General features: G+C 44.7%; 1 protein-coding gene across 1 annotated transcript in view; it reads right to left on the bottom strand.

Moving 5' to 3' along the window:
- Window positions 1-25,969, bottom strand: part of LOC144820752 (uncharacterized) — a 134,575-nt gene that overhangs the window by 67,497 nt on the left and 41,109 nt on the right. The window contains exon 3 of the mRNA XM_078677957.1: window positions 8,723-9,941. Within this exon, the coding sequence (XP_078534083.1) occupies window positions 8,723-9,917 (1,195 nt within the window). The 5' untranslated portion in view covers window positions 9,918-9,941. The remainder of the gene's footprint in view (window positions 1-8,722; window positions 9,942-25,969) is intronic.

Consider the following 25,969-nt stretch of genomic DNA (forward strand, 5'->3'; position numbering starts at 1 on the left):
AGTACACTCTACTGCATCCTTAGAGTTTGACAGGAAAACATAACTGCAGTAGTGGACATAATAAACTAAATTAAGTCTGAAAACACCCTTTTGTCTTCCATGTGTTCAGCATAATTGGTGTTGATGTGAAACATCTCCTGTAGAGTAGGCTGGGCGACACTTTTAGTGAATTTGGCACTGCAACATGTTCCATGTTAGAGTGCTTGCCACCACTTGGTAAGCAAAGTAATGTTGAAGAGCAATTCAGGATTTTTTTTACAATGTATGAGAAATGGGTTGTAATGATACATAGAAATGTCCCTTCACCACCAATGGCATTTGAAGTCAATGAAACCTCACTGTGGTACTCCAGACAAGTTCTAGATCCCTTCCGTAAATGGGAATTTCCTCTGTAGTTTCAAAAGTGCTGCTTCTTTTTTGACTGCTTCAATAACTCTGAGGGCATAAAAGCCCACCTTAATGCAATTGTTGCAGAACTTGCCTTGAGAATCGCAATCTTCAAGTGCACTAGTATTGGCATGGAAAACTACATTAGTGGCCAGAGTTAACAAATTGTGTACTGGCTGTTTTGGCGTTGCCCTTCCTAAGTGCCAATGTTGAGAGGGCCTTTTCAGAGATGTTTACATGGGAATGAAACAGCGAGAGCACATGACTAAAGACTCTCTGAATAAGTATTGTTTGGTGAACTACAGTAAGTTTAATTTGCAAAAATCTTTTTGTACCGCATATACACTACACATACACTGTCTATATACCATGCACTATCAGTGCAGAAAGCAAACAATAATAAAAGCAAAACATTCCATAAACACCGGAAAAACACTGTTTCTGTTGTTTTTAATGGCACGAAAATGTGTAACCACTGATAACCACTGTATTTTTAACCTATTATAATCCCATGAAAACACTGGAATAAAAACCACCAGAATTTACCAAAAATAGAAACTGAAAACAGGAAAGCCTAAATATATTGCAAGCCTAGCTTATAAGGGGTCAATCTTGCGAACGCCACACCATACGCACATTTTTCCCAGCACAAATTGATTTATGGAAAGGTGCCTCGTGGCAAGGATGACACTCACTACTTCGGGGCAGCAAATCAAAGGGAGGGAATTGCCGCCGCTCATTCTCCAACATTTAGGTGTAGATTGCGTTGTTTGGAGTTGAAAACCCTGTCCTGTTGTTGCGAAAAGAGGTCCTCACTAAGTGGAAGCTGGATCGGAAGACAGATGCTCATGCCAACAAGGTTTAGGTACCACACTCTCCAAGCCCAATCTCGAGCCACTAGGCCAGCTTGGACTGGGTTATTCCTGATCTTTCTCAGAACGTGAAGAAGGAAAGGCAGGAAGACGTACAGGAGTCCAGTGTTCCATTCCAGCCGGAATGCATCCCCTAACAAGTGCTCTTGAGGAAACTCTAATGCACATAACACACAACAACATGTGTTCAACTGAGGCGAAAAGTTCACTATTGGAAGTTTACTACTGCCACCACGAGATATAGACAATACTCGTGGTCTGTTCAATACTGCCTGCTCAGTTTGTCTGCTCTGGCATTCAGTGACTCTCCTAGTAGGTTTGCGGTCAGGAAAATGGCCAAGAGCTTCAAACCGCCTCCAGAGACAAGGACCCTCCTGACACCGGAACAACAACCCCACTCCGTCCCGCTTGTTCAAATATCACCGGCAGAGGTTGTCTATAAGAACCTGCACTAACTGCCTCTTGCTGGATGGCAGGGAGGTCTTGAGACGAGATGAATGACTCAACGCCATCAAATTGAGGTAGAGTATGCCCCCTTCTGAAGACCAGAGTCCCCTGATCACTGCCTGCTCCAGTTAATCTCACAATGCATTAGGGACGCATCCATCCCCACTGTCAGATCTGGGAAAGAAGGGAGAGCGGTCTGTTATTGGATCAATCATATTTGAACAGCCACAACTGCAAATCTTGAGCCTTCTCCCCAGAGACCTGGATGGCATTGGTGCGATTGCCTTGGTACTGGGCCCTATTGGAATGTCAAATTGTACGTCACAAAATAGTACAAATTAATTCAAATTAAACACCATTCCTCTTTTCTTGCATACCGTCATTCATACTGTTTGCACACCCACATTGTAAATTTAAAACCGATTGGTACGTATCAGGATTGTTTTCCTACTTGGTCTTGTGAATTTTCATATTTTTGTAAACTCTTTTCATATTCACCCTCTGTTTAGTAAATCAATTACGGTTTATACCAAAATTGATCATTTACAGATTATAACAGTTTATCATAATGTGCTTTTTTCTTTCGTTATCCTTATTCTTCACATAATCCATAATTTTTTTCTGTATAAGCATCTGTATGCGTGAATTTACATTGAAAGACTGAGGTTGCCGGGTTTCTTTTTGCAATATTATTTTTATTTTCCCTGCCCTAGGAAACGCATTTAAGCGAGACTCCATCAGCACCAACTCTGTAGCGGCTCTGCAGCTCATAGCGGCCCCCCGGCTTCTGCCTGACTGGCATTCTGCCCCCGGCCTTGGGCACTGGGCCCCTTGGGTGGCGGTCATAAGCTTGGACCTATTTTCAACCTCTAGTCACCCCCGGGCATGGCCTTTAGAGACCGTGGGTAGCGGTAGGGAGTGGGACAGGAGCAGTGCGGAGCCTGACGTGTTGCACTGCCTGCCGCAAACCTGTTGACCAGCGATACAGACGCAACTGCAGTGTCATGAGCAGCCTTTGGCGCAAGAGGGCAACATTGGCTGCAGGTAGAGCTGTAGGGCTTCGGTCTTTTCTGTAAGGTGCGGAAGCGCCAGCGTTAGGCCAGTGAGGCTTGCTCCTTCGGAGGGGCTGCAAACTGTACTCTAAGGGAGCTTTAACTACATTAGATGCCAAGAAGCTCTGGGATCTGATACATCAGAGCCTACGCTTATGACAAGCATCCTCCAACAGGATGCAGGGCTTAAACTTTCTTCTCCGGCGCCGGCAGCCCACCCTCGAGCACCACGGGATTACTCTTGGACCAAATTCACCTTAATAAAATACCCTATGGATGCATTGTTCTCCCATAATAAAGACGCCCGGGGTTACGCTATGGCAACAGAAAGGGCTTCCATGTCGTCATGGAGGCACATCATCCATTACCCTAGGGCCATCTGGCTCCTTCCTTAGGCAAGCCCAAAAATGACGAGCCTGTCACAGTGAAAACACTGTGGCTTACAGCACAGCCAGAGAGCAGAAGCCCAGAGGCACTTTTTCGACCAAGAAGAAGAACTCCCTCTTTTGAACTGCTAGACAAGGTTTTTCCTGCATCTCAGGTTGAGATTTGGGGATTATTGGGGTCTAATAGGCTCACATTTATTAGCAAGCCCAGACATCTCTTTCCATAGCTGCCATTCAGACAGCCTTCAAAGCTCAATCCTTTGGCAGAAAGAGAAGGCAAATGACACCTGGGTTGTCATATTCCGCTCATTCCAGTCCGTTGAATACACTCTAACATACCAGTCTAGCAAATTAGACTTGCATGTGGAACTTCTTTACACTATGGCTGTGTGTCACGGCTACTGACTCAAAAATTGGATCATTAAACTCACTAATACCGCATGCCCAAGCTGATGCAGTTCAACCAGTTTCATCCTGCGCATGTGGCCTGGTCCTTGACAAGCTGGTATGTATCACAGGCATCCTAGACTCGTATTAACATATACAAAACTGTAAGTGAAGTCTGATCTTCAGCTGCTCAAAACTCCACAACTATAAAGCATGTCAATTGCTCTCCCTTTGGACTGCAGAATTCAAGCCACCTAATTAACAATGGACAATAAATGACCAGTAGCACACAGCTAATCATGGCAAGATCCACTGTCCGCCCACTAACAACGGAGGACTCAAATGAAGCTGACCAACAGAGAGGTGGAAACATTGTCCAACAGAGCAGCACATCCACTCGGTCCTCCATTAGCAAGCACCTGCTGGACTTGGGTGAGACATGACGGACGAACATTATATGAACTCAATTACTAAATTTCTGCCTGTGAGCCTGCCCTAACCCCGATCTAGTGAAAGTTCACCTGCAGGTATTACTCAACCTGCAAAAGACGATTTAAGTGGCTTAGAATATCCCACAATGAACAAACTACGAACGGGCCTTTAATGGTACAGATTGATCAAGTCTACTCCATTTTCAGACCGCCTATTAATTCCTGTTGACTTGAGAGAAGATGTTGTCTCACTCAGAGGAACAAATTCCGCGAAAGAAGATAATCCTAACATAGACGCCTTCAACCCTCATTTTAAGCTGTGACAGGCCTTACATCTGTTGGCAGTCACCAACCGTTGGGCACCTCAGTTTGCGATCTGAGCATAAGAGAGAGTCTGCCCAATAAATAGCCCAGCAATTAATAAAGCCAACTTGGCAGACACTCAATTCATCCAATTAGATCCAATTCAACTTTTGGTGGCATTACGGAGATTACTAACCATTCCCGAACAATCCATAGAGAAGTCCAGGTGCCTAACCATTAGCTTACGTATCCATCAATGGCCCCTTTTTCAACTACAAGCAATGACGCTAGACCCACTTCTCAGGTAACCATAAACAGCATCCTCTCATAGATCTTACTTCGCCACCCTTTTGCGATCAACAGCAAAGTCTGTCTGCTCCCACTTTCGCCCCCCAGAAAAACCTGTAACCTAATCTTCACATCAAAATATAAATGAAGGGGGCACTTTGATAAAAATCCACAGAGGCACTATGCTTCACAAGAAACACCTTCTGTACGGTACATCAAATTATCGGACATTCACTTAGTCACCTTTTTAGGCTCCCTGAACCCAGCCGGGGAAGAGTCACCATTATAACTTGGGTATCATGACGGCTCTGTAACTAATCAAAGGAAGATTTTTGCCACATTGTCAGTACCTGCCCAGCGCTAAAGACGGAATGAAAAGGTTTGCTGAGACAGGACTTTATTAGGAACAGCATAAGCACGTGCCAGCAGGCGATTATAGCCTGCCTTCAAGGAGAGGACGCGATTTTCTGCAGGAAATAGTATTATTTTATACGCAACGCAGACTCAAAACTAGCAAAGACAGAAATATTAAGGAGTCCTCTTTTACAATGATTTGGCAAACGTCTCCAAACTGACTGAGACTCTAGTAGTCTGTAGACATTGTGCTAGGACTGGAATGCCCAGGTCGCCAAGCACCCATTTGCAGGCCAGACAGCATGCAGTTTCTGTCATTGACATTTTTAGTATTAACATTAGAGACCCTTGACCCGTCGTCTTCCTCTAGTTGGTCCAGTATTTTCTATATGTGGAAATGAAATTAAACTAAAGCACAAAGCACTTTTTCCAGAGTATTTGGACTTCCTGGTTGCCCTCCTCTCTTTGACCTAGTACGCCCTAATAACGTATGATGAAAGAAATCAAAACAAAGCACCAAGCACTTTTCTCCTGAGTATTTGCACTTTAAAGGCTATTATGCTATATGACCCGTCATCGGCCCCTTTTGGCTCAGTATCGTCTGTAGGATGATCTCTGCACCAATTCAAAGTAGTCAGCCCTGTTTCCCGGAGACATTGCACTAGTAATGGAATCTTGTTTCATTATTTTTAGAGCATTTTTTAAAAATCTGATATTGGTGTTTAGGTATGTCTAACGTTTTAAAAACTAATGAAGGACGATTGCATAGAGTTAAAACACCAGATTTTTATTTAATGATACTTTTAAATTGTGATCTTATAACGATTGTAGGTTTTAATTAACTGAACAATAAAGATTATCTTAAGTCCTGCTGGTCTAAGGACACCATCCACTCTCCTAGGTCCAGAGCAGACAGAATTTGGGGCAGGTTTAGCATGTTGAATCCGCAGCAAGGCATTCAGAGGCTGAAGGTCCAGATTAGGCATATGGGCCCCATCTTTCTTCGGAACGATGGAATAGCAAAAGTAACAATCCCCTCTTTTTCCAAGTCCACCAACGGTGTGCTGGAACCTTTAGAGAGCAACACCCACACCTGCTGCAGGGAAATAGACAGGTGCTCATCTGGTATTCGCTCTGGTGTGTAAGGGATAGTGGGGAGGTAGGAGAGGAAAGGCAGGACAACTACAAAGACCTATCTGTCAGATGTGATGGATTGCCAACACGGAAGTAGTATTTCAATCTTGACCTCCCTGACCCCTCCCCCCCCAACATACACACACACACATTGCTGATGCACCACCAAGGGCAAACTAAAGCAGTTTGGTGAATGTTTTAGCATGGGATGACAAACTGGAGGACTGATACCCCTGCTGGGTCTCACGCTGCGTGCCAGACCCATGTCCACGGCCTCAAAAAGACTTGGGTGTCTTTTGCATCACTGGTTAGGACAGCTGTCTCTGGTTAGCAAGGCTGTCTCTGCCTATACACCAGCCCTCTGGAATATCTCTAAGCTTTCAGAATTGACACTGAAACCGTTTGGTAAGGAGCAACAGCCCCACGCAGCACACTGTAGCTCTGCTGTCTATAAAGCGTTCTAACGTTCTGCCTTCTCACTGAAGAGAGGGTATCCATGAAAACCATATCCATGAAGAACACTTGTAGATTGACAGAGAATTCTGTGGATCACATCCACGTGTGACAGCGAAAGACAACACTGGTACAGACTGCCTTCCACAGACCTGTGCAGATAACATATTTTGCTGTGTCCTGTCCACTGTGAATTGTCTGGGCCAAACAGGACCCAAGGTCTTCCGGGACTGCCGGAAATATCTTGCTGCCCATATCTCAAAGGGCATGCATGCAAAATTCAGCAGACAAGCAGCATTTACAGATCACAGTGTTGGACTGGCGGGAGAAAACAATACTGTTGGATTACAGTCAGACACAAGCAAGGAATGGTTCAGGGTCCGACACCAATGTCAGCGCTGGAGCATTTTGCCAGTGCCTGTGGTGCTGCTACAGGTGTCAGAGCAGTTGGGACCTGAGTGGACCGTGGGCCTAGAGTAGCAGCTTGTGCTGGCATTGGTGCAGGCCCAGTAAAGTGTCCCAAGGGGAACAGACGACACTAGGGGTGGACCTGATGGAAATAACCCGACTGCAGGCCATGTGGTTCCATGGGGCCTAAAGTAGCACCAGATTGAGTCAAAAGTGTGTCGAAACTTTGCAGCATGGCCTCCTTGAAGGTGGCATTGTGCTTCCGGGTTGACGTAGGCCCTTGAAATTTGTGAGTGTCTGAATGAGTTGAGGAACCCACTGAGTGACTGGCGACCTCAATGGAGTATGACTTGCATCTTGATGCCTTCTCTTTGGAGATAGAGTGGTGGTATGAGGTTGAGTCTCGCTTTGCTTTCACTTATAGACTCTACTTGACTTCTAGTTTGGTTTTACCAACAAATGTTCCTCTGTGGTACCAGAGAATTTAATGCTCATCAGCTCTGCCACGAGTGATTTCAGTGTAACTGCAGCTGTTTTAACTGCAGCACTTGTGTTTTTTTATGATAACGATAGTTACCTGGAAGTTTATGCTCTACGGCACACTTGGGGAAATAAAGCACAGGACCAAATACCAGTCCATTTGATACTGAAACAGATATTGGACCACTCTATAGCTCACATAGCAAGAGGTAAGGCTGTGCACAGCTGGTATGGCAGTGAAACTATCCCATTAAAATACGAAGGAGATAGAATATTCTAAGAGAGCAGAGCCAATATCTTGGCAGCCACCCAGTCCTCATAGGATGTGTATTTAGGGCAGTAAATCTTCAAATGCCTTGTCAAAGTTTCAATACCCTTCAACGCTGCAATAATACAAGTTCAAGACATGAGGGTGCAGTTGTACAGCTTTTACACAAGTGGCAAAAGCCGCTGCAAGAGTGCAGAAATGCGTGAAACTGCTATTGGTAATTAAAAAATATGACAGCCTCTATAATCTCGGCAAGTGGCATAAAGCTGCGTCGTCCCAATCCAAAATACCTGCTGAAATCAAGGATAGAAAAGTGCCACCAAACCCACGGTCACGGGCCGTGGTCTCCAGGAGCCAAAAGGTGGCCACAAATCATAAGCCAGACTTCTGCTCCCTCTCTGCTTCACAGCACCTCCTAGTGTAAGCGCCTCAACCCTGTTACAGTGCACAGTAAGCAGGCAGCGGCCTTCATCATGGGGCGCCTTATCGGGGTCTCCAGACACAAGCTGCCTACACTGATATCAACCTGAAGAGCACCATCCTTAATCTGGCCTACAAAACCCATTGGTGCACATGGATGCAAGTGTACGTACACAATTATGTACACACACACAAACACACACATACGCCCCCACCTACACCAAGTACAGGATTTTATTTCAACTTCTTCATTGCAGTCACTTAATAAACTATTTTAAATAATATAAGATATAAGAATTATTAATTTGTTTAATATGCATTGTATCTTTTAAACAAATCGCTACTTGAATGGCTACCTTATGCACTGTTCATCTAGAAAAACTTGTAAATATTGTCTAATGCTCTCGGGACTGGTTTGCCCTAAGAAACTTTTCAAGTGGGTGAGATATAAATAATTAAAATAAAAGATGCTGAGTTCTGCTTTGCTCAAGGGGAATATAGGGAAGACAAGTTCAAATATGAAACAGTCAGACATGTCAATTGGGCTGTGGGGAATCAGAATAACAAGTGATTCTGGCTTGCCAGACCATCTGTTATGTTGTCAACAATAATTAGAAACAACTGCTTCAAAGTAAATTCAAATTGTACATACCTGGTCCTGCTGCCTCAGGGCTCCCTACTTCAATTACCGATGAGCCGCTTCTCTCCACGAAGTGCCGTAAGTTCCTGGCCAACGTCTTAGTGTTTCCATTATTGCAGTCTGGTAGATGCCAGTGAGAAGCGTCCCCCCCTTGTATAATCTGTGTTCCATTGTGGGGAGTTTGGGAACAAACTTTAGATGGGATTTCTTCTGTAACCTTCTTCTCCTGCAGCTTGTTTCTGCATTTATGTGTGCTCTCCTCCCCTGAAGTCATGTCTTTTTCATTCATTCCCGTTTGTAACCTGCCACCCATTTGAACTATGCCTGCTGTTCTCTCCTTTGTTCCAGTGCTGTTTCTCTTTGCCAAATTATTTATGTTCTCTCCTTTAATACTAGTTTCTTCAGAAACCAGAAGAGACGGCTTCTCTTCTTCAAGAGCTTCTGTGAGGTTTGCCTGGCACTGGCCAGACTGTTCTTTTCCTCGAACAACCTCTTCCTCACTGGAGCTGAATGAATGAATAAATGAAATGAATGAATGAATAAATGATGGGATTTGCCTCATGTCAGAATTTGGCTTCTCCAGGAGACGTGGTTCCCCTCCTTTAAGAGATACTACCTCCCGCTCTAGTGAACAAGGCTTATTTCCATCAGTACTCGTTCCTTCCATAATCTCATGTAGCTCTATCACAAATGACTCCTCTCCTAAAAGACTTTGCACCTTCGTAGCTTCTTGTAGCTTTGGAGAAGACAGATTCTCACTTTCAAGTGTCTCTCTGTCTGTAACACTCTGATGCTCTTGAACAGATGTTTCAACCCTATCTTTAGGCTCAATGTCCATTGGGTTTGGTTTTTGTATGACAGAGAATTCTTGAGCTTGAACATTTTCTCCATCTCTTATATCCGGCTGCTGTAGGATAGAGGTTTCTTCACCTTCAAAATGTGCATCATTACTTGAGTCATGCTCTTGGAAAGATAGCCTTTTCACTGTAAAAGTCTCTCCAGTCCTGGAGTCCTGCTGCTCTTGGACCGAGGATCCTTGTCCATCAAGTGCTTCTCTTTCCATAGACTGCACTTTGACAGATGGCAGATCATTTTCAGGATGCTCTCTGTCTGTGATCTCATGTGGCTCTGGTTTTGCAATCCCTCCACCCTCAAAGTCCTTGTGATTCTTGACAACAGGCTCTTCATGTTTCACAAGCCTTGACATTATGTTCGTAGTCAGAGGTTTTCTCTATAATTAAGGAGACAGATTTTTGCAGAGTTCATTATTAGGGTTTGCTGGAATACTTAAAAAGTATGCAGAACAAACAAGAGTACAATAGCACAAAATGATGGAAGTAGACAGCGGGCAAGTAAAATAAGGCTTCTGTGTGACTAAATATGCATCTGAAAACACAAGATACAAAAATCCAATTCTGTGCCTCAAACATTTCTTAAACATTTAATAATCTTAAGGACGCGTCTAGCACTTGCTTCTACTTACATTTATGTCAAGATATGAGCAATAGGACTAGACAAATGCCAAATAATCTGACTAGGAAGTTATGTACTTTGGCTTTAGAATTGTTTATAATACTTTTAGGTTGACTACAATAACATTCTCTCTTTAGACGCTATTAATTCTCACACTGACACTCTCCAAAGTGGGAGCGACAGTTTAAAAGGAATTACTTCTCTTCATTTTCATGCTACAGAAAAGCATTTATACTACAACCAAATCCGAATAATCCCAGAGATCTAAAGTTTGCTAAAGGTATCACTGCAGAGATAGGTTACACTGGTTGTACTAGGAAACACTAACATTTATTTCTATTTTGCAAATGATTATATTTACATCCAAAGGGGCACTTCGTAGTTGCCAACCAAAGCAACATGATAAAATGCTCATTCTGAGAGATTAAAGCATGTGAAGTAATGACATAAAATAAAATACGTTTTGATACAACGCAAATACTATTTATTTTACACGTGCTAGTGACAGGAAATTTAATTATTAGGAATAAATAGACATCGATTAAGTAAGTTTACCATGAGCTGTATTTTGCTATTGAAAGATTCAGCTTTTTTACATCTATAAAACATTTTAAGAAAAGCCTGCCTCCTTTCACTATCCTGGCAACTAGAAGCCTGGTGTCCATCTGACTGAGATTAATGGTTCCTCTTCCTGCCAGCTATGTTTTGCACTGTTCAGGTGTAATCTGCAGACTTCGGTTTCCGTTTTATGGAATTCGTTGTTGAATTCATATTAAATTATTTCACCCCAGTTGCTGATCTGCTAAACTAACATTGGAGCAAACATTAAACACAAACTGCGCGTGACAACACAGGTGGCATATTTGAAGGTAACTTTAATTACATCTCTTTTTTAACACTTTGGTAAACTTCGTTCATAGGCCTGCGAGGATGTATGGCGTTACAACGCATGCTTTTACCACGCAGTTTTTACAACGCAAACCTTTACAACGCATAGCGCTTTGGGGTGCTGGATAGTGAATAGTTTAATTTACTATTCCAACTCCAGTCCCCGTGGACAATAGGGAAGGTGTTGGATAGTAAATTAAATCTATTCCCTATCCTAGAGCGTCCCCCAGCGCAATGCGTTGTAATGGTTTTCGTTGTAAAACCTGCGTTGTAAAAGCACTGCGTTGTAAAAGTTTCGTTGTAAAGGATGTTTCCTGCCTGCGAGCTACCTTGATCCGTGCCTGGCTCCCTCAGTCTAGCTTGCTTATTAACATGCTAAAACGTGTAGTTTGGTTTATCTAATTTTGCAACCAGGACTGCAAATCCCGGAATGCAACCCAAAAGGGGCTGGAGCATCTCATAGCTCATGTAACTGCGAAGCCTACCTGCTAAACTTGCATGTCCTGCGTACATTTTTAAAGTGGCAGGAAAATTTGAAGGTCAAGGGTCGACCCTATTTACTCTTTTCACTTAATAATACCTAGATTTCAATTTAGTGCGAATATTCACGGAGAAAAATACAACTCACTCTGCATTCGATTGCTAGTCAGCATAAATAAGGCCCTGGGTAGAAACAAAGATATTGAGGATGATATAATTATTTGATTATGTCAAAAGTGTTCAGGCATGTGGTCAAAATTGGTATTCAGAGTGTTTCACTTTCATTCCAGGCTAATGGCTGAAAAGAAGTTTAACATCCCGGGAACGTTATCTTCATAGTGTACATGTTACCGACTTTATGGAGAATAACTGTTTAAATTTTAAAATAAATCACTACTGTTGTCTTTGTTACTAATGCAGCTTACTTTGAAATTATGGGGGTAGATGAATCGGTGGTAGTTGGATCCTTCGGCGTGTCTTTAAAGCTCATGAGCTGTGTCAAGGTTCAGTCTTACTAACTTAAAATTTCCTTTTTAACTGATATTTCTACGTTTTAATTTTCGTGAAATCTTTCATTTGCAGAAAGCCCACAAAGATCTTGAAAATAGAAACATGGTGTTAGAAGGTGGTTCTGACACTATGGGCCGCCCGGATTTTTTTCCGCTTTTTGAGCACCTAATTGTTGAGCTTTTACTGTGGGGGAGCCTCATAATCTGGGACTCGACCACAGTGAACTCATAATGAAGGAGACTGCATGGAGATTTTACTGGTGTACCCCCGGCTTGACTAGGCCGCTGCGCAACAGCTGGAGTATGGGACAACGTGCTGGTTACATGCAGACACGGGTGTACATGCGTGTGCACACGTGTAGGAGCTGCGCAGGGGAGATTCCTAGCGTGCGCAGTCCAGGAGCAGCTACAGAGTGAATGGTGTGGCAGGACTTAGGCAGAATTGGGTGGTGACATGGAATAGGCTTTATACACTGGAAAGGAACATGCCAGGGAAAGTCAGTGTGGCTTAGTGTGTTTTCACATCATTATTTCCCTATGGGGATGTGGGGCCCATGGCTAAAATGACTTCCACAAAGCTTACAGATTCCCGACACGCACTAATGTCCAGTGTAGCAGATGTGAAAATGAGTATTCTGCAGAGTCCAAAGTCATATTTGTACTGCTTTTGGGTCGTCCAGAAATGTCATATTTCTCCGAGTCCCTGGCTGGGGTCTGGCCATGGCAAGTTAGATTAATGACCTTTCTTCCCAGAGCGAAGATCTTCCCTCCAAGGGAAAAAGATAGGTGGAGCTATAAGCCAGTCAATCAACTGCTGTCGCTGGGTGCAAGGCACCAAGCTGAACAAGCAACCTGAACTATGTGAAGGCAGCGAGGGGGAAGTAGTTGGGTTTCAGAGGCCATGTGGCCAGAGACACTGGACGACTCCATTTTGAACAACCCAGAGGCTGGACAAGAAGGAGGGAGGGGGCAGGGAAGTGAGGTGTCACTGTTTGATAGGACACCCAGATACTTCCTACCAGCCCCCTACTCAACTTTTAAAAAGTCCTTGCACAGGAAGAGAAGCTCTCTCTGGGGTGCGGTCTGCTGAGGCAGAAGGTGCTGGAGCCTGGCGCAATGGGCCGCTGGAAGGAGGACACCCCTGACTGCCCCCCCAGGCCCCTAACAGCGCCAGAAGAAGAGCCCAGGACCAGTGCGCAGAAGAAGAGGCCTCTGCGCAGGAAGAAGAAAGGCGCAGGGAGCCAGTGAAGACCGCTTCCTGCAAAATGCACCCTCTTGGAGACCTGGTAAGCAAAGGAGAGTGCTCCCAGTGGCTGGGGACGCCACCAGGAGCAAGAAGATGCAAAAATGGGGCAGATCGGACCCCAGGGGCTGAGATATGGCCCCCAGAAGGTAGGCGACATTTGACCCCTAAGAAGACCGACGACGAAGAGCGTGGGGCTCAGCCGCCGGTCTCAGCGATGCCCCCGGGTGGGTCTGGTCCTGGGGGCTGCCCCCAAGGAGAAGTAAAGCCGGGGAGCGCCGTCGTGCTCCCCATGAAGGCGCCTCTGCCCACCCTGGCCCCCACTGAAGATGGCGGCGGGGGGTGCCGTTGCGCCTCCCCGCGAAGAAGTAAGCTGGGGGAGCGCCGTCGTGCTCCTCGTGAATGTGCCCCCGCGGGGTGCCAGGAGCCCACCCAGACCCTCGCCGAAAAGTGAAGATTTGCAGAGAAGCGGGGACGGGACCCCATCCCCGGAGTCATGGAGGGGGGCCAGGACCCCATCCCCGGGCCCCAAAGTCATGGAGGGGGCCCGGGACCCCATCCCGGGCCCCGAAGCTGGACGGAGGCAGGGGAGTGCCGTTGCACTCCCCTGAGGTCCGCCGGCACCAGCGGGAACCTGTGTCTGCCCGCCGGAGCGGGCAGACCAGAATGAAGATGCCGGCTCCCTCGGCCGCACACGGAGGTGCATACCGCGCGAGGAGCCGGCCGGAGTAGCCGGGGGTGGGCTCCCTGGGCTGCTGAAGGCGCAGGAGCTCGCGGGAGGTCCAGATGGGACCGGGCCTCCCGGAAACGAAAAGCAACATCACTCACCAGCAGGAGCAGCCGGGGGTGGGCTCCCCGAGCTTCCGGGAATCACCTGGGGGTCCGGGTGGGACCGGGCCCCCATCGAGCCGCAGCCAGTCATCTGGGGGTCCGGGTGGGACCGCCCCCCCACATCAAGGACGGGAGACGTGGCGAAAGCCACAGTGAGATCGCAGCTCCCTGCGAAGCAGCGGGGGAGCCGCTTCTATGATATGCGGCAACACCCATAATGCCTTGCAGGCCAGGACCGGCCTGCAAGGGCAATTCAGCGTTTTCTTGGCTTGTGGTGGCCCCAGGAAAATGGGGTCACCATCACACATGTGCTAAGGTGCTGGGGGGGCTTCTAGAGAAGTGCAGTATCCCCCCTGCACAAAGAGGAAAGTCCCACCCCAAGTGTCATGGGGACCCCATCCCGGGCCCCGAAGCTGGACGGAGGCAGGGGAGTGCCGTTGCACTCCCCTGAGGTCCGCCGGCACCAGCGGGAACCTGTGTCTGCCCGCCGGAGCGGGCAGACCAGAATGAAGATGCCGGCTCCCTCGGCCGCACACGGAGGTGCATACCGCGCGAGGAGCCGGCCGGAGTAGCCGGGGGTGGGCTCCCTGGGCTGCTGAAGGCGCAGGAGCTCGCGGGAGGTCCAGATGGGACCGGGCCTCCCGGAAACGAAAAGCAACATCACTCACCAGCAGGAGCAGCCGGGGGTGGGCTCCCCGAGCTTCCGGGAATCACCTGGGGGTCCGGGTGGGACCGGGCCCCCATCGAGCCGCAGCCAGTCATCTGGGGGTCCGGGTGGGACCGCCCCCCCACATCAAGGACGGGAGACGTGGCGAAAGCCACAGTGAGATCGCAGCTCCCTGCGAAGCAGCGGGGGAGCCGCTTCTATGATATGCGGCAACACCCATAATGCCTTGCAGGCCAGGACCGGCCTGCAAGGGCAATTCAGCGTTTTCTTGGCTTGTGGTGGCCCCAGGAAAATGGGGTCACCATCACACATGTGCTAAGGTGCTGGGGGGGCTTCTAGAGAAGTGCAGTATCCCCCCTGCACAAAGAGGAAAGTCCCACCCCAAGTGTCATGGGGACTTGAAAAGGATAACCCCTCAAGGGCTCTACATGCATTTCAAACCTTCTGGGCTGGAACTTTTGTTCTTAAGCTGAGGGTGGTTGAAAAGTGCTTCATGAAGTGAAGGGCTGAAATTGTCGATGACTGGCAGAAGAGATGTAATTGCACCACCAATGTTTTTGTTAAGGTTATTCTTCATAGAAGGACTGGAGTTCATGTGTTTAAGGTGAAGTACATGATTATGGTGGATGTCATAAGCAAAGTGGAATTAAGTGACTAGACATTCCTGCTAGGGTGTCTGACTGTATTTACTTAATCCTGTGATTTTATCTGTGATGCCTTTAGGGGCTGTACTTGCAATGCATTATAATGATATCCAAATGTGCTGAGTACTGTCCTTCTAAAGTGTGCGTAAGCATGTGTTCTTGCTGCTGCGCTTAGGTGAAGACCCCAGACTATTAGTCCTTAAGATGTAGAGGTGCATACTGTATGGTCAGTAAGAGATGCTCTGTCAGGGTCATGTGTCACCAAGGCAGGTGTATCCTGTTTAATGCTTGTTGAGGTAATGGAGGGGCACGCCACTGGGATAGTGCCAGTGCGCAGGGCCCTCGCTCCAGGATATGTTCAACTAATTGCATTGGGGGCAAGATGATGTGTATACATGGGAGTGGTGGTACTAGACCCCACCCCCTCTGCATCGTCTCCCCGTGTGGCGTATCCGACTGTGGATACGCCACACGGGGAGACGATGCAGATGGACCTGAAGTCCTGAATCAGGGACACCGTCCAACAGCTGAATCGACAGCTACACATAATAAGTTGACTCTACCACTTCGGAAAGAACCGAACTGATGCATTGAAAACTGGGTCTAGATTCGTAATATATTGTCCTTAAGGTTCTGATCCAGGGACTCTTACTAATCACTAATCTCAACAAAAAGAAATTCTCCCCTCCGTATGGGAATAGATGTGGGCCCTCCTTTGTGACACACCCTACAACAGGAGGTATCGCAAATTATTTTTAAAAAACTTTTGGGGCCGACTCTCCTTGATAAACATTATCCACATGATGATAACTTGAATTTGCACTACACAGTCGTAAGGCCCTAATCAGGCCAAAAGCCCTGAGGAAGCTCCCTGTATGGGAGAGAAACGCGTTGGCTGAGCAATTCCCTTTTGTATACGATGAAATCATTGGACTACTGCACTCAAAAAAAAATTGTATAAATAAAAACAAGAACTTTGGAAATAGAACCTGTTTGCTTTGGACTTCATATTTGTGCGCCTCCACTCAAGTTTAAAAAGTACTTAAAATATGTAAGTTTATCAATTGGGCACCTCACCAGGCACAAAGTCTTCTCTGCTCAGCCTCCAACCCAAAATAACTCAGACAACAAATACTCCACACGTAACATTTCATTCATGCATCATCACTCATACAGGCTGAACAGTATCACAGGGCACAGATATAACATCACCTTCCCTTACAACAAAGATGCAGATGTAACACATCCTCTTCCTCACAAGAACACAAGTATTGCCAACTACCGTGTGGCAGAATGGTTTGAGCTTGCCTATTTAATTGGTGGATTGGCCCTCATGGATATTGGTGAATATGTGCTGCACAAGAAATGCAAAGTTCAGACTACATCTATGTTCCGGGGGCAGCGTGATACAACTGGCACCTGTATCTGAGCTGGAGGCCTGGTGTGACACCCCCCATATGCACTATAGGTTTTCCTGAGGACACTCCTGCTCTTCACTGGGCCCGAGCAGGGATAACATTACTAGGCTATCTTTATGAATCCAGACACCTCATGTCATTTACTGAAGTGCCACAATTACATTACCATCCCTCTGGGCAGTTCCTGCCCCATGCAACGTTAATCAAGGCCACCGCATTTACATAGGGGAGTGGGTTGGAACCATCAACAGGCATACTCATGCAGACGCTTTGGACAATGGGGAACATCAGACATTTTATAGCACGGGTCTACGGAGTGATAAGTGCCATCAGATACAACCCTTTGATTACCTTAAGGCAGAAGACATGGATAAAGTACTTACTGATGCAGACTGGAACTGAGCTCTACAGCAGGTACCCCACATTACAATAAATGTATGCCTCAAGCTTGTTCAATTTTATTACATCCACAGAACACACGACGGCAGCACTCTGGCAAACCATGTATCCCAACCACTCTTGGCAAACCCTCGGTGACGCCAGGAAGGGGCTGCATGGTCTGGTCTTGCTGGGTGCAGGTGCAAGGAGGTCAATTACTGTCTATCATAGTGGATGGGGAAAAGAAAGTCACCAAAAATCCACTTGATAGGGTTTATATTTAGAAATATAGCCAATAGATATAACACTAAATGTCTAAATTTTGCCTTGGCCCTCGCTAATTGCTAGATAGCCATGAACAGGAGATCACCAGCAGTTCCTGAACTAGGGCAATGGAGAACAGGCCTACATAAATTTGCCAAGGCTAACAGATGCAAATTCTTGACCAACAGTAGGCACATTAGGCCCAAATGGATGCTTGACTGGGAACTTCTCCTTAGTGCAATCACCCCATATGTGACAGTAAACTGCCCTAGAGGAAGGAACTAATACATTTTTACATCAAAGTCAAGACAACTGTACCATGTGGTCAGAGTAAGGAGTAGATTGACCCCAGCTTGTCACTCTAACAACGTGCGATTATGGATCCTGGAGTGCACTTTAGAGGTTTTATAACTATATCAGAACATATGGACTTTGTGTGGGTGGGTGATGTAACGGGGTAACTGAGTGGGTGGCTAGTTTACAAGTTACCTGTAGTTGTTGGGTTTAAGAACCCATGCTGGGGCGTGGTTTGGATGGCAGCGCCCAAGTGAAGCTCCTCGGGGAGGGGCGAAGGAAGCGCGGCAGACGGACGTTTTTATGGGACAGGTCTATTGGTGCCTATATCTTTGTTGACGTTTCATTACATCTGGTGCGGTCTTTCTTCGCCCCCGTTCCGTCAAGTTTGGGCATGCCATTTATTCCTTGTGGTTTCATCCCCCCCTCACCTTTGTTTGTTTGGTATTTCTAGGTAGGTTTTATTACCCTTTCCTCTGCTTTTTTCTCGTTTCTATCTCTTTTTCCTACCTCTATCTTCTTCCTATCCCATTAACATATGCAATGTATTTCCTTATTCCTTCTTTCATATTCGCTCTTTAACCTTTAGCTCTCTCTTTCATTTTTCTTGTATTGTTCAATTGAGTCTGCTTATAATTGGTCTGTTTTAGGGTATGTTTTTTACTGCTTAAAAAGTCTATCTTGATTGGTGTCTTATATTCATGTCTGCACTCGTTTCATGTTTTTGAAATGTGTTTCTTGGAAGGTCAGAGGTTTGAACTTGCCTATTAAAAGGCAAAGGCTTCTTACTCACTTGGCTAAGTTGGAAGCTGATATTGCTTGTATACAGGAGTCTCATTTAACAGTGGAGGAATCTTTAAAGATGGAAAAAGGATGGGTAGGGGAGTTTTTTCCCCAGGGGATGGCAAACGCAGTGGGGTTTTACCTCTTTGTCATAAATCACTTACTGTTAAATGACTCTCTCAATGTTCTGAAAAAGATGGACGTTGGTTATTAACTAAATTGTTGATTGGGAATGCTCCGGTTTCTCTACTTAACAAATATGCTCCCACTAATGGAGATCCCGCTTTTTGGACATCCTTGGCTCAACAAATCGCAAACTGTATCGACGATAACTTTATCCTTGCAGGTGATTGTAACCAAGTCATGGAGCCCTTTTTAGACCGTAACTCAATGATCTCTTTTACGGCTGATAAAGTTTTTATCCAGACTATCCAACAATACAAATGTATGGATGCTTGGAGATTATGTAATCCCACTACAAGAGAATACACTTATTATTCTCCAACCCATCATACCCAATCCAGTTTAGATTACCTGTTAAGTTTCAATTCAATAAGGAATCGCCAGATAATGCCTCAACATATTTATTAAAGTCAAATGCAAAATTTTATGGTGGGCAAAATAAAGCTGGGAAAATCTTAGCTAATTATTTGAAAGTTAAGCATAACAAACTTAATATAGAATCTGTTATGGACTAAAAACTCACATTGAAATTTAAGGAAACTGAAATTCTGAACAAATTCCTCCACTTTTACAAGAGAATACACTTATTATTCTCCAACCCATCATACCCAATCCAGTTTAGATTACTGTTTATATCTCACAATATTTCCCAATCATTAATAGCTGCAGATATTGGCTCCATTCTAATATCTGATCATGCCCTTACCGTTATCCAACTTGATATCCTACAAAAACCTAACACCCCAAAAAGATGACGTTTTAGCAATACTTTCCTCTTAGACCCAGTATTTGCCTCCTCTTTTATCTGCTTTTCCAATGAATATTTTTTGCTTAACCAATCCGACAGTTTACCTTTTCCTGTTATATGGGATGCTTTTAAAGCAACAGCTAGAGATTTCATTATTGGCTGGGTCTCCAAATAGCGCAAAATTTCACGTGAGTTAACTAAGTCCATCTTATCCAAGATAAAGATACTGGAGCAATCTTAGTATTTTTCAAAATCAAAGGACTGCTTATCTGAACTTATAAACGTCAAGTTTCAATTCAATAAGGAATCGCCAGATAATGCCTCAACATATTTATTAAAGTCAAATGCAAAATTTTATGGTGGGCAAAATAAAGCTGGGAAAATCTTAGCTAATTATTTGAAAGTTAAGCATAACAAACTTAATATAGAATCTGTTATGGACTAAAAACTCACATTGAAATTTAAGGAAACTGAAATTCTGAACAAATTCCTCCACTTTTATAAGACACGTTAATTCATCAGAAATCCTCCCTTCAGGTCATCATATTTCTCAGCTTCTCTCTGGTATTCAACGTCCTACTGATGTTGATCCAGATCTTACTTCTTTAGAATCTGACATATCACAAAAGGAACCACTAACTGACTTCCTGACACTGAAAAAAGACAAAGCTCCAGGACCAGATGTTTTCACTGTTGAGTTGTTTTTTTTGCATTTTGCACAATTGTTACTCCCCAAATTATATAACCTCTTGGATTTCTTTTTACACTCCGGTGCTTCCTCTTTTTCATATGCTCTAATTTGCCTTACCCCTAAAGATGATAAAGATTTAAGATATTGCAAAAATTACTGACGGATTTCATTAGTTAACGTCAATTACAACATTTTTTCAAAGGCTTTGGCCTTACGTTTAGAATCCTATTTACCAAAATTATTTGGAAAGGAACAATCTGGATTTGTTAAAAACGTCTCATTACACATAATACCTGCTTACTTTTTGACATAATGTCAAAGTCATCCCACTTATCCCAATCGCTGGCAGCAGTGGCCTTAGATGCTGTAAAGGCTTTTGATAGAGTGGAATGGCCTTACCTTTTTCACAAACTTAAATGGTTTGGTTTCGGTCCTAAAAGTATATCTTTAATATCAATTCTCTATTCTAATCCGAGAGTAGCGGTGTGTGCAAATGGTAATACATTTTCATTTTTTGTTGAGTTGGGCAGAGGTGTCCGTCAGGGCTGTCCTTGGTCTCCTTTTCTCTTAAATTTAGCCCTAGAACCTTTCTTGTCCAGAATTCGGCAGAATCATGACATTCAGGGATTCGATTTCCAAAATACGCGCATCAAATTGGCAGCATATGCTGATGATGTTTTACTTTTCATTTCACAACCTCAGTCCTCTATTCCTGCTTTCTTACAAGAAGTTGAGTCTTTTGCCTCTGTTTCCGGATATAAATTGAATATAGATACCTGGAAAATACTACCTTTAATGAAGTACACCTTTAAGGATGATTTTAGTGTTTCAAACTTCACTTGGTATATATGTAGCTCCTTCCATTTCAGATACAATATCTCGCTGTATGGATAATTGCATTGAAAGAATCTCCACATTGACTGCCAAATGGCATCCCTTATACTTATCCAGGTGAGGTCGTTTAAACACCATAAAAATGATGCTGGCCCCCATAATACTGTACACAATTTCTAACATTACATTATCCATCTCTTCAAAATTCTTTAAGACAAATAACTCTGTGTTATCCTCCTTTTTATGAAGTATCAGGAAATCACGCATGTCTTTATCAAAATTGATACGCCCAAAAGCGGAAGGGGTGTTAATTTTCCAGACATCCCTACATATCATAAGTCTTTTTTACTTCGCCAATTCTCAAGATGGTTTGCTGAGTCTTTAGTGGACTGTCCGTTATGGGTTGAGCTGGAGTGTTCTTTTCTTTACCCTTTTACATTTCAAGAATATATATCTTCCACCCACCAGTCACAATCTCTATCTACCCCAATACTCAAACATACATGTGAAATTTTGGAATCCAGTCTGCCATCATCTCCAATAGACTTTTTTTCTTTTCCCAGATCTACAATACGGCATAACAAGTTGGTACGGATACGTGGCAAACCTTTGCACTGGAAAACCTGGCGAAAGAAAGGTTTAATTTGGATACATCAACTGTTTGTACAGGATGAGATAATGCCTTTTACACAAGCTAGCAGACTCTTTAACTTGCCTACATCCTTCCAACTTACATATGACCGTCTGAAACAAGCTATTCTATCTGCTTATACTCAGTTTACGTTTCCTGTTGCTTTCACCTCTACACCTGCTGTCAATAACTTATATTCTCTTATTTGTACTAACGCAAAAGCTTCCACTATTTATAATTATTTACGCACATCATGCACTATAAGAGAAAAGACAAAAGTAGAACTTTCCTGGGTCCAGGATTTAAAGGTATGTTGGTCAACAACTCTATGGAACAAAACATGGACTAAAATTAGGAAATCTTCCAGAGAAGCAAATACCACCCAAATGCTTTTCTTTATATAAAACAGGCTTTTGTTATGTCCGGCCATTTTAAACAAAAGACACACTGGTCTCCCAGACACTTGTTGGACATGTTCCTCTTTGCATGCAGATCTATATCACCTGCTTTTTACCTGTCCGATTGTTCATAACTTTTGGAAGAGTGTCTGGCCTCAGATTAACTTTGAGTCTAGAAACCCTTTCTCTGTTTCTAATGTATTTCTGGGAAGTTTATCTCCTGTCTGGACCAATTGCACTTCTAACACAAAGATTATATACCTGTTGATAGCAGTTGCGTTTCAACAAATAACCAAACATTGGATAGACTACACCAAACTATCCTATCAAGCATGGTGATATGCTGTTTGCCATAATCATAAATTAGATACAGCCTTTGTATACCAGATTCACATGGCTTCAAAGCGCTTGGATTCATGGTTACCTATCACGCTGTTTATTGATGCTAGTGCTAAACGTTCCTTCTCCCTAACACCTATACAACAAGAGGTTTCTCAACCTCCATGACTTTCCTTTTGTTGTTACTATATTATGAGCATTTTAAACCTTTTATTATATTCTCCGTCTGAAATCGTAACCTCCTTTTGTTTACACCAATTGAATTTATATATTCTCTTCGCCCTCGCCTTTAAAGTATGCTAATCTGACTTTTATCCCTAATCACTTTGTTCCTCAATTCTAACTGGTTGCATATGACTATTTATTGCTTTATTGTATTATGTATTGTTACTTTATTTTCTCATTAATAAACGTACTTTTAAACGTAAAGAACGCATATTGGAATAACTCAATGTTGCAAAGTCAGAAGATTATTGTTGGTGGTGTTGTACCATGTACGTGAACATGTTTCTATGACCTACCTATTTGTAATATTGAATGACATATAAAACTAGCATTTACAATGCAATGGTTTCGCCTTTTGAAAAGTTTGAGCTATTGGCATTGTAAATGACAAAATTTGTATTTATGTGTTGGTTTTGAAAACAGATAAATAAATGGCATTGTCATTTACAATGCCAATAGTTAAATCTCTGGCAAATGCCACACAAAAACACACAGACCCACACACACACACAGACCCACACACACACATAGACCCACACACACAGACCCACACACAGAGAGAGCCACACACAGAGAGAGCCACACACAGAGAGAGCCACACACAGAGAGAGCCACACACAGAGAGAGCCACACACAGAGAGAGCCACACACACCCACCCAGAGCCACACCCACCCACCCACCCACCCAGAGCCACACACACCCACCCAGAGCCACACCCACCCACCCAGAGCCACACCCACCCACCCAAAGCCACACACACACACACTCAGGAGAGCAAGCGCAGCGAGGGGGCAGGGAAGCAAGCACAGCGAGGGGGCAGGGAAGCAAGCACAGCGAGGGGGCAGGGAAGCAAGCACAGCGAGGGGGCAGGGAAGCAAGCACAGCGAGGGGGCAGGGGAGCAAGCACAGCGAGGGGGCAGGGGAGAAAGCACAGCGAGGGGGCAGGGGAGCAAGCACAGCGAGGGGGCAGGGGAGCAAGCACAGACAGGTGGCAGGGGAGCAAGCACAGACAGGGGCCAGGGAAGCAAGCACAGCGAGGGGGCAGGGAAGCAAGCACAGCCAGGTGGCAGGGAAGCAAGCACAGCCAGGTGGCAGGGAAGCAAGCACAGCCAGGTGGCAGGGGAGCAAGCACAGCCAGGTGGCAGGGGAGCAAGCACAGCCAGGTGGCAGGGGAGCAAGCACAGCCAGGGGGCAGGGAAGCAAGCACAGCCATGGGGCAGGGAAGCAAGCACAGCCAGGGGTCAGGGAAGCGGGCAGGGAAGCAAGCACAGCCAGGGGGCAGGGAAGCAAGCACAGCCAGGGGGCAGGGAAGCAAGCACAGCCAGGGGGCAGGGAAGCAAGCACAGCCAGGGGGCAGGGAAGCAAGCACAGCCAGGGGGCAGGGAAGCAAGCACAGCCATGTTTCCAGTGCTTGGCTATTCTGAACAAACGATTGGTATCCGGCCTGCCACTAAAACGAAAACAACTCCCAGAATACCTTCTATGAGCATTGGTACCCAGGAACCTGCACTAGCCTAACTGACAAGGTGGGTGTGTCTCAAACGCTGTGGGGTTAGGGTTAGGTAAGATGTGTGGAGTAGGCCTTTTTTAAAGCACCCACCCCTCAGACAATATCCAAAAATGTGTGAGATAATCAGTGTTTACCTGTTCATTCACAAATGCACTTTCTGGAGCTAAATTCAGCAAATACTGTTCCTATGAGTCAGCACTCAGAATGTTCCCTCGCAAATAGTGTTTGAGCCCACAAATGTTAAACTTCGGTGTGAGATATGGTTTGTGAATGAAGCCATATAATTCCCACGCCCTACAAGTGACTAGTCTCCAACAAACAGAATCCTAGAAATAGCAGAAAGGCACAACTCATAGGCACAGCAATAAAACTCTTTAAAACATGGGTGGGAAACGGAATGGCAGGAAATGTGGCACAAAACTGCAGACCTATCATTTCACTTTTAGTCCTGACCCATTATTAGCAGGTGAGGTGTGTCTGCAGGAAGGAAACAACTTGCCAGCTCTGTAATACAGATAAACCCTAAACAGAAAGCAAAGAGAACAGCACCATTGGGGAGGGTGCAAAGCCAAAACACACACAACAAAGAGAACGTCAAGACACAGCAACAACCAGTACAAGAAACACCAACATGTAAAGCAAAACAAACAACTGTAAAAGCAGTAATATTAAAAAGACGCTGGAAACAAGACAAACAACAGACAAGAAAAAAGCAATATAAAGAGTACACGCCAACTGCATATAAAATAAGATAGAATAAAAGGCAAAATAATTTCAACAAAAAGAACAAGACATGCAAAAAAGAGACAACACATAAAATATGACACGCAAACGAAGTAAAGCGCCAACCACCTGTAAAATGAGGCTGCTCTTACCTTGAGTGCCCACCTGAAGTGATGGGAGGTGGATGGAAGAGCCATCTCCTCACACTACATACAATCTATTGAACAGCCTTACTGTGAGGACCTCGAGTGGGAATAAAATAAGTACAATAGGGTGCGTCCACGTACGTAATAGCACCGTTCCCACTCAAGTAACGCAATCACCAGCATGAAGCAGTGTGACATCACCACGGCAGATCAAAGAGCACCAAAACCTTCTCGGTACAAACACGTCACTGGGTCACACTGGTGTAGCGGCTCATCCTGCAAAGGTGAGGGGTGAGAAGTGTTCGCCAGGCGAAACCTAAAAATAAACAAATCGTCCACAAGCGTCACCACTCTCTCTTACTTTAATCCTTCCTTTGAGTCTCACGAAATCTGTACTTTTAAAATAATGCAAGGTGTCCCCTGTATCAAGAGACGTCCTCCCTGCACAGGACTATCTATCCCTCAATGGTGCAGGAGGTAGTACGCTCCAACCTCAGGATTCGGGCTTGAAATGACTGGACTGTACATGTTGGTGGCAAGTGATAAAAGCTAATGCAGATACAGGGACAGGCATTCATTGATGGGAGTACATTTAAACCACTAACAGCAGAATAAAAAAGTAATCACTGCCATCACTAATTGAGTCAAGGCATTATTTCCACTTATTCAACCTTTAACGTCAATAAGGGGACTTGGCGATTTTATATAACATTATTAAACCCACATTCATCATGTTCATGGGACTTTGCTTCTTCGGGTTAATAACCAAGCCCTAGTTATTACAGGTGGTGTAAGATGCCATTTCTCAGGAATTCTGTCATTGCCAGCTGAATTACTCCAATGCGGAAGACGTACCTCAAAAGAAACAAGCATTTGCAATGCAATAAGTCTTGCATTCACACGATTTTGAGCTATTGGCATTGTAAATGACAATGCCTTCTATTTAGGTTTTGGGTTT

Source organism: Lissotriton helveticus, chromosome 1_1, assembly GCF_964261635.1.
Source record: "Lissotriton helveticus chromosome 1_1, aLisHel1.1, whole genome shotgun sequence".
Lineage (NCBI taxonomy): Eukaryota > Metazoa > Chordata > Amphibia > Caudata > Salamandridae > Lissotriton > Lissotriton helveticus.